This window comes from Atta cephalotes (assembly GCF_000143395.1).
Source record: "Atta cephalotes unplaced genomic scaffold scaffold00005, whole genome shotgun sequence".
In the NCBI taxonomy this organism is placed as follows: domain Eukaryota; kingdom Metazoa; phylum Arthropoda; class Insecta; order Hymenoptera; family Formicidae; genus Atta; species Atta cephalotes.
The window spans coordinates 466848-476407 of record NW_012130069.1 but is presented as its reverse complement, the minus strand read 5'-3'; the positions used below and the strand labels follow the sequence as shown (position 1 = coordinate 476407).

Sequence of the window (9560 nt, the reverse complement as noted above, 5' to 3'; positions counted from 1 at the left end):
TTTACTAGTTAGTTGGTTAGTTATTTAGTTACTTTACTTAACTTACTTACTACTATATATAATTAAGTAATAGTACTACTATATATTAATATATATATATATATATATATATATATATATATATATATATATATATATCTTTGAATCAATAATAACAATTTAAACGATTCATTGTAAATACAAAAATTCTTAACTATATTATAAGAGAAGTTTTACTTTGAAGTTATACAAATCTTTAACTTTATCAAAATGAATTTATAGGATAATTAAAATAGAAGACTAGCATATATTTCTGCACAAGAGAAGTATAATTATTTAATAAAAATTATATATATGAATAGAACAAATAATTATAAGTTAAAATAATAACATTTATGTGAATGCTATTATTTTAACTTATAATCATACTCTTGATAATAATGATTTTATGTTTTTTCAGAAAAAATAAAATATATTTAGATATTGAATTCATATATGTCATTCATAACTTAATTGAAACAAAATTTAGATATCTTTTCTACTATCTACATTGGGAAGACCAATCTAAAAATATAAATTAATAATATAATTTAACAACCAGAATAAGATAATTGATAAAACTTAATTGAAATCAAATGTTTAAATATCTTTTCTACTGTCTACATTGTTAAGAAGACTAATCTAAAAATATAAACTAACAAGCGGAATAAGATAAAACTTTATCAACTTCCTTGTGACTTGCTATTATTATTATTCTTATTTTTATTATTATTGCTATACTTTATCCTACTATTAAAAATAAACACTTTTAGATGTGGAAACCATTGTGACATGTCCTCTGAGTGATCTTTTGTACGACTCTAGTGGTCGGATCAACAAAGAGAAATTGAAGGATTTTGTGCGTGATAAGAGCAAGCAGGTGATTGGTTGGTTCCGTTTCCGCAGAAACACTAGTAGCTTGATTCCAACAATGAGGGACAAGATATTGCATAAGCAGTTTGCCTCGCATTTCTCCAGTATAAATAGTTGTAGGGAAGATTTCTTCCTTACTTGCCTCCTCAACGCGTCTATCTCCGAAACACGTGGCACCCACAAGTTCCGACATGTGTTCTTAAGGCATAAACGAGGGTTAGCATCACATATTACAAATTTGAAGAATTCAAATCTAAAAGGATCTTGTTTAAATTGGTAAAGCAGCTACCCTGCTAAGCGATTGAACGTGATTGGTTCTCTTACTTATAAATCTAATCAATCAACCGCTTGGCGAGTAGACTGTTAGCCGCTCTATCCAACTTAAACATGGCCAATCTTTAATCTGAATCTTCCTTTTGAGTATTAAAATTGTAGTAAAATTGTCTACAGCAATTTTTATACAAATAATTATTTAAGATATAAATTATATAATATAAATAATAGACAATAAAATGAGTATAAATATTTTTATATATTTCGAAAAAAATAAATGCGATTAAAGTTTTTTTTATGTGACATGTGCAATTTATACTTTTAGGATGTTTGAGCCGATTCCTTTGAGAATAAATAATTTAGGTGATGATGCATCTAGACACGATGGCTCAGATTATAAGCCAACACCTGTTAAGAAATCTGCACGCTTACCTGATGGGTTCACCGAACTGATAGAATCTTTAAAGTGAGTAAATATTTATCAGTGCAGCAACTATTAAATAATTGTGTTAAATTATGCATTTTGTATTTCTCAAAATTGAAAAACATTTTTATAATTTTTGTTTATTAATGTATGAAATCTAATACAATATTTGATTGTCAGAGGATATTTATTTTATAAAAGTATTTTGCAAAATTGATTTTTAGATTATCTAATATTTCAACATTGTAAAATAATTATGTTATTAATTAGATAAGTATTCTTTAGGTTGGATATGACGAAGAAAAGTGGATTAGATTCCGCTATGATGATCCAGAAAGCTGCCGAACGGCATTTAATGTCACTGATTCCTAAAGTATGTGAGTCCGATCTAGAAGTAGCTGAATTGGAGAGGCAAGTGCGCGAACTGAAAGATAAGATCGCAGCGCAGCGATTGATCAGGAAAATGAAGATGAATGGTGAGAGTTACGAGAGAACTTCTAAAACAAATAGGGAGAATTGTTTTTCAGAGAAAATCGATTCTTCGACAAAAGACGAGATGAAAATCAGCGATGACATGCGTCTCCAAAAGGAACAAATCCCATCTTGTGTATGTATCATCTTAAAAATTTGAATTAAGCATAAAATATTCTTAAGGAAGTTCTCGCGCTACTTCCTAGTAAATAGACAATTTATTCATAATAATACGTAAAACAATTAAAATAATGAAAAAAAAGATTACAATTGTATTATACATAATTATTGTTAATTTTTTATGTTACTAAATATTTTCAAAATGACAAAAGTTTAAGATGCTCATTTGATGTATACGCATCATCTATTTGGCATATATCTAGCTTTTTTCATTGAAGAATTTAAATTTCTTGTAAACTGTATGTGATCAATTTAAATGAAACTTTATGGGAACAATCTTAAGTGTTTACTTTATAACTATAACGATTTTTAAATCACTGTCTTATGCAAGTGTCTTAATTTAAAAGAGAATAACTAAAAAAAAATAATTGCAGAATAAAGTTATACCTCCAACTTGTAATGTAAAATTCTATAAATTTAGAATTAAATATCTTTAAAATGGTATGGCAAAAGTTCATGAAATTTTTTTTAGATATTATTGATATTATTAACGTTTGTTACATATATATTATAGATTTGTCTTATACATCAAACGCGAGAACCTCCTCTAAGTCAATCACATATTTCTCAATTTATAGATTTTTTTATAAATTTTTAAATCGATATTTTTTAGTAAAAATTTAATGCAGGTGCAATTTTCTCTATTTTTTAAATATTTCAGATATAAATATTGTTAGATATTACACTAAATTTTTAGAATTTTCAAAAATTGCAAACTCTAAAACAAATAAATGTTAATTTCAATGCAAAATGTTATCCTAGGCTCAGCCAGTTACTTCTAATAATTGGACACAGTCCCGCAATACCGCCGCTTGTATCGCTAAAAGCGTTATAAATCAGGAAAAAATACGTCGCTCGGGACGTAGCAATCTACAGGAAGATAGCAATCAACAACAAGATGTTACGCAGAACTCCCTCTGTACTAACAGTAGACGTCCCGTTCCGGAAATTGTCACTGAGTCAATCTGCCAAGATAATGAGACAAGCATGAGTAGAGGTAGAGGTCGAGCTCGAGGTAATCCTCCTGATTTCATGCCAGGAATGAAGAAAGTACGTCGTAATCCAAACACATCCCAGATGCATTCTCGAGAAAGAAGCATTACTCCGGAACAAGATTTCTCTGATGCCGAATGTTCTGCTGCTGTATCCCTTAGCTCCCCCGTTCTCAGGTGAGGGGCTAGGGGCAAAGAAAACAAGTAGGAAAGGAAAAGAAATAAGAAGATCGTTAAAAATGTATCTTCTTGAAAAATGAGATCTAATTGAAAAACAAAGAAAAAATTTCAGAAAAAAATACTTTTATTTATTTATATATTAATTAAATAGAAGGAATATATTATAGAAGTTTTTTTAGAAGAAAATTTCTATGAGATAATTGTTTTTTTTTTCCAATGAAAGAAATGACTTTTTCTTCAAGTTTTCAATAAACAAAATAAATTACGAACAAAATTTTATTGATGTAATATTTATATCTGTATAGCACATAAATTTAGCTGCATAAATTTGTTTTTTTCAATAGTACTTAATTTTATCCCAGGTCTTGCCAGGTAAAAAAGACAGATCTGGACAAATGCAACACAAGGAAGTCATTGGACATTTAAGTGGAGAAACCAAAGCCTGGAAAAATTATGCTTTCAGGTTCTCTCAAATTTTTTTTCTGAAATTTCAAATGTTCAAAAATTCGAAGATTTGAAAGAATCTGAAAAAAATATAAAGAACAAAGATATTCTAGTATTATAAAAAGTGCAGAATTGAAGGAAATTAAAAAAAAATCTAAAAATATCTTAGAAGATAAAAATTTAAAGAATTTAAAAGAATTAAAAAAAATGTAAAGAAAACTGTGTTTGATTTCTTGAGAGAAGAATATGTTTACTCGACGATTTTTGTATCGATTATTCTATTTATAGGTGCCTTAAATTTTGCGAAAAAATTCGAAAATAATTAAAGGTTCGACAAAAGATTAATAATCCATTTTGTTTCTTATTTCATATTCGTCATTTGGTTTATATCGTTTATTGTGCCATTAAATATCTATAATGAAGTTAAATATGTTTTATTATAAAATATGTAAGCTTTTAATTAATATGCACTGATTATTACAATAAATATATTTTGTAAATAAAGGGCGCAAAATGATTGTTCATTTTGTGCTGTATAAATAAAACAATTGATAACACTTATGATTAATTACATAAATTAAATCATTTCCTAATTAGTTCTTCATCTACAAATAGAAATATATATGTAGCATTTATGCACGATATAAATAAGCAAAATTTTTAATAAATAAGGAAAGCTTTCCATTGTTAATCTCGTTATTGAAATTGGTTATTTCATATTGATTAATATGAAAATATTAAATTTGAAATGTCGCAATTTTGCAATTGTGCATTTTTATCATATAAAGGGTGAAGTTTTAGAAAAACAGTTTTATAATCTACAACCTACAACGACTAAAAAGAAAAAAAAAATGAAATTAATATCAAAAGCGAAGATCCAAAATTGTGCAAATGTATAAGTGTTTAGGAATCTAAATATCACAGAGAAATTGAAATATCTTAAGATACTTTTGGAGAATTTAAAATTGAAGACGTATGGAAGTTTAACATTGAAATTCGAAAAATATCGATATTGAGAAAATTAAGTTAAAATTATACAGACTAAACTATTTATTTAGAGCAATTTTAGAATATATCCGCAAGATTGTTTGGCACCCCGGTGACTTCCCAGATGGTGGCTGCCAGTCTGCGAGAATGTTCCAGAACGCAAGTTGATGTAGTCAGTCCTAAGTGTACACAGTATAGTTCATAGATTCGTACTTTGCTCGGCGAGAGTTTCGGAAAACACGTTTCGGTTAATTTTCTGCACATAAAAAGAGTTAGATATTTGAATTTTTCATGACATATATAAACTTTATACCATTTTATTAATATAAAATAAATTTTTACTTTTAATAAATATATTTTTATATTTTTAATTACAAATTAAATAAAAAATATTTAATTAAAGAATTTAAATTTAAAATATAACCTGTAATAATCTCCGCAAAGTATGCCTGGTACTGGGAAATTTTTCATGACGTAGTTAAGATAAACTTTACATTTCGGTGGTGAACATCCCTGTAGATAAAAAGATTATTATAATATTTATTTACATATATATCAATATTTTATGTTATTTTAGCATAATATAAAGTATGTCGTAATGTAAACTTTAATTTTTTGTTAAAATTACATATAAAATATTTATGGAATAACAGGTAAAATTCATTATATATATATATATATATAAATTAATGAATTTTATCTGTTATTCTATAAATATTTTATATGTATATATTTTAATATATTTTAATATAATAAATAATTTAATAAAACTGCACATACAGAATTATCTTCAAACCATAAAAAGTAAGAGTAATTGAATGTAGTGTCTTTCCACATAACTGACAGATGACCCTCTTGTAAATGCATTCTACTTTGCTCAACCATGTTCCAAATCTATATAAAAATAAGAAATATTTCTGTATAAACTTATTTATAATTCCGTCAGGAGCTATTTGTAGTTACATCTTTTAATCAATGCGTGAATGTTACATATTTATGTTATATACTACTTATATGTATAAATTTAAAAAATTGAAAACAGAATTAACATTAAAAATTTTTGATATTAATAATTAATTTTATCTTGATTAATTTATTATCTCGATAGAACTTACTTTTTTCATTGTGAGAGCGAGCGTTTCCGTGCTAGTAAAGTCAAGCGTAGGCGCCACAAGTCTATGGGTATTTCTGTCAATATAGATGAAATGCACTAGACCTGGAAACTCCTCAAGATATTTGTTGATAGTTAGGGAAGTTCTTGTGGAAAAACGCATAACATTAAGGAGATATACAAAATAAAAAATTACACATGCAATAATGTTCTAATTTATATGTAAAAATTTAAGTAATTTTTTTTAATTTAAATTTTTTTAAAGAAAAAATTATATAATTAAAATTTTGTATATTAATATCATTCTTTTATTGTTATAATACGATTCTTTTATATAAAAACTTTATATTAAATCGTTTTATAAATAACCTAAAAAAAAATTTTAGATTTAAGGAATATAAACTTTATGAAACATTAAAAAAATTGATTAGGAAAGAAAAGTCAATCGTGTCTCTTAAAGTTTAGAAAAGGATATGATCCTAGCGTGAAATTTTTTAGAGCTTTGACTTTCAGGAAGTCACTAAAATCATTTAGCTTTTGTCTCACAAGTCTGCCAACCGTTGTCAAAACATCAATTCCTTGTTTCAGAAAATTCTTGTCAAAACAAGTCAAACGCAATAGTTCTTTCAAAGTCTCTACAAAGCCAGAAGTATTAGCTTCAATCTGTAGGACCACTTCGGGATCTCTGGAGCGCAGAAGATCACTATACTTTTTTCGGACAAAATCCCATTTGGTTTGCAATCTTTTCTGACACATATCGACATCATTTCCGACATTCGAACGATTCTTTTTAATTCCTTCTAGCACTTTTTTTATCGCTACATCGAGATGCTCAAAGGCTGGTTTCATCTCATCGATGTCTCGTTGAAACTGCAGATTGTTTATTAGATTTAAATAATGGAAACTGTCGCATAAACCTGAAGAAATGGACAGATTTGTAGCTTCAACGATTGTTATCAAGTTAATGGAATCTGATAATTCGAAGACATGAACTGCATTGGCTGTATAGTTATGCTGGCAGCCGAGGAGAAACGATTGGCTGTAGAGATCATCGTCAGTTAAGGATGAGAGACCTTCGTTCACAGAAGATTCCCTGGAACCTCCTACAACAAATAAAAGCTAAGTATAATCTATTTAAATTAAAAGTTCATCCTTTTCATTCACTAAAAAATTTTCATTATACCAAACAAAAATATATATCCATTACCAAAAATAACTGTGCTGCAAAAACCTACTAAAGAGATCCGTTATGTCCTCTGAAGTAGGAGTGGCCAGTTTAGCTCCGAAGTTTAATTTCGTTTCATCGCTTTTCAAAACGCTGCTCTCTGGTAACAAAATATCATCGCAGCAATTATCGTTGCTTTCCGACTGATTTTGCTTTCGCTTTTTATTCACTATCCAGCATAGCAGGATCATCAACAAAATGTCCGAAGCATATAAATCATGAGCATTCTTGCTGGAATACAATGAGAGAAACTTTGACCCCACTAGGAGCAGCAAATGCAGATTGCTAAATTCAGACTGTGAATTTTTCAGCTTGTCGCAGGCATCATGCAACACCTTGAGGACCGAAGATGCTACTTCCGCATTCACAGACAACTGTTCCACTGCTTCGGTCAACATGCTTTGTTCACAATTTCTTAGATTAGACCACGCATCCAACAGAGAAGATACTAAACACATCTTCTGCCAGTTGGTCTTTAATCTATAAAGATCAAAGCAATTAGTCAGTCATTGTAACTATCATTGTAGCTATTTTATTAATGATCATTATCTAGTCTCACAACATATAGAATACTACAATTCTTGACAAGTAGAAATTTGCTAAATTTTATAATCTTAAAGATTAAAAAAAATTTTTTTAATGCAATCTATTATATTAAGTTATACCAAGCAATTAAACATTTTGTATATTTTTTTATTTCATTTATCTACTGTCAAGGTTGGATATGTATTTGAAATTTTTGTATTAAATATAAAAATATTTGTAATTTATATAATAAGATTAATTGCCAATCTTAGTATCTGAAGTATAAAATATAAAAATATAAGAATATAAAATATACTTTTATGCGCAATGAAATACAAAATATAAAATACTTTTATGTTTTGCTGAAACACAAAATATAATTAGTTACAAATACTGTTTTTCAAATAAAAAAAAAATATTTCAAATACATGCTCAGCCTTGTCTATTGCATCCTATCAATTAATCTACTAGCTGTATACTAACATTGCAATATCTGGACCACACACGTGTTGTACAATAGATACGCATACTCCTAGCGTATGTCTCATGAGCTCTACATCTTTTGCAGCAATATACATGAATGTATAGCCAATGTACTCATCAAATACCATGTTAGTTCCATCTTGGAACTTCATGGAAGTATAGGAATTTCCGAACTGTGAAGCCATCACATGTTGTGAGGTGACTATGGGTGAAAACAACTGCATTATGATGTTGGGACTTGGTATAGAATTTTCTAAGTCTGTGATATCCTATAAGAAGTACTTATTGTTATTCTTTAAAAAATTAACACTAACACTCTATTGCATACGAATATTTCATTGCTACCTTGAAATAATTTTTTCGTAGTCTTTTCATTCCTTTCTTAAATATTCAGAGAATAACTATACAGTTGTAAGGCTCGATTGCATCAATATTAATTTGATTTTAAGCAAGGTTTAAAACTCTCTTTATATCTCTGTCTCTTTTTAGGCTTTAAAACAAGATAGAGTTTTAAGTCTCATTTAAAGTAAAAGTAACATTAGTGCAACCGGATCTAAGAGGTTGTAAAACTCACAAAATTAATCATTACATCATTGTTATCTGAAAGTTATCAATTACCTTATCACCATCGAGCAGTCCCTGCATCCTCGCCAGCTTCAAAATATGGCTTGCAAATTTTTTATTACATTTTACAAATAACACATCATTCAGATGGTCAAATATCAATATAGCTCTCATCTTGCTTTTGTGATTTTAATGTGTAATTGTCATGTCGTGTATCTCTAGTGTAAATAGAACTCCGTTGGATATTCTTAATGAACATGCAAATACGCTGCTTATTACTTATTATTGTTTACCTCATTCGCTTTAAAACATTTAGGTTTAGGTCATTTTGACATTGACAATTATCGACATCACCGTTATTGACGTCGTGAAATTTACCGATCATCGGTACTTTATTTCGCAACTTTGGTACTTATTACTCTAAATTTTTATGATTATTCTACAATGTGCTTTTTGTTTCTTGTTTCTTGCTTGTTGCTTTTTGTTTTCTTGCTTCTTGTATTCTTGTCACATAGAACCAAGAAATATGTCGTGTTCACAATTTGTTTTTTCTGAATTACTGAAGAAAAATGGTTCACTGAGACCAATCACAAATCAGTATTCAAAGTGCATTCTCATGTTACTACATTCTTTGGCTAATGATGTTTAAATCAATTTTTACGAAGACCTAGTTAATGTATGAATCATGGTGTAACGTAAATCAAGTAATAAATAAATGTAATTCGTTAATAGATAATTGTAACCAGTTTAACCACAAGTAATTTATTTTTTAATAGAGATATTGAATTATATATATTAGGTGTAGTAAAA

The 9560-nt window shown here is 28.1% G+C and overlaps 2 protein-coding genes across 2 annotated transcripts in view; one reads left to right on the top strand and one right to left on the bottom strand.

Annotated features, from left to right (window-relative positions):
* The window catches only part of LOC105626227 (BRCA1-A complex subunit Abraxas-like), a 5287-nt gene extending 877 nt beyond the window's left edge, over window positions 1-4410 (top strand). The window contains 7 exon segments of the mRNA XM_012207532.1: window positions 792-1107; window positions 1490-1630; window positions 1874-2195; window positions 3002-3408; window positions 3774-3781; window positions 3784-3902; window positions 3904-4410. Of these exon segments, the coding sequence (XP_012062922.1) occupies window positions 792-1107; window positions 1490-1630; window positions 1874-2195; window positions 3002-3408; window positions 3774-3781; window positions 3784-3902; window positions 3904-3939 (1349 nt within the window). The 3' untranslated portion in view covers window positions 3940-4410.
* Window positions 4411-4920: 510 nt separating this feature from the next.
* On the bottom strand, window positions 4921-8924 carry LOC105626226. Its single transcript, XM_012207530.1, has 8 exons — window positions 8805-8924; window positions 8187-8455; window positions 7189-7658; window positions 6429-7056; window positions 5958-6096; window positions 5623-5736; window positions 5267-5355; window positions 4921-5098 (listed from the first exon to the last, which is right to left on the bottom strand). The coding sequence occupies exons 1-8, from the start codon at window positions 8922-8924 to the stop codon at window positions 4921-4923; spliced, it is 2007 nt and encodes a 668-aa protein (XP_012062920.1).
* Window positions 8925-9560: the final 636 nt, after the last annotated feature.

Bases quoted from the DNA above. Each gene is read 5' to 3' on its own strand.
- LOC105626226 (XM_012207530.1), bottom strand. From the start codon at position 8,924: ATGAGAGCTATATTGATATTTGACCATCTGAATGATGTGTTATTTGTA. The intron at 7,659-8,186 runs GTTAGTATACAG...TGATCTTTATAG, and splicing joins TGTGGTCCAGATATTGCAAT to ATTAAAGACCAACTGGCAGA. The intron at 5,356-5,622 runs GTATGTGCAGTT...TTTTATCTACAG, and splicing joins TATGGTTTGAAGATAATTCT to GGATGTTCACCACCGAAATG.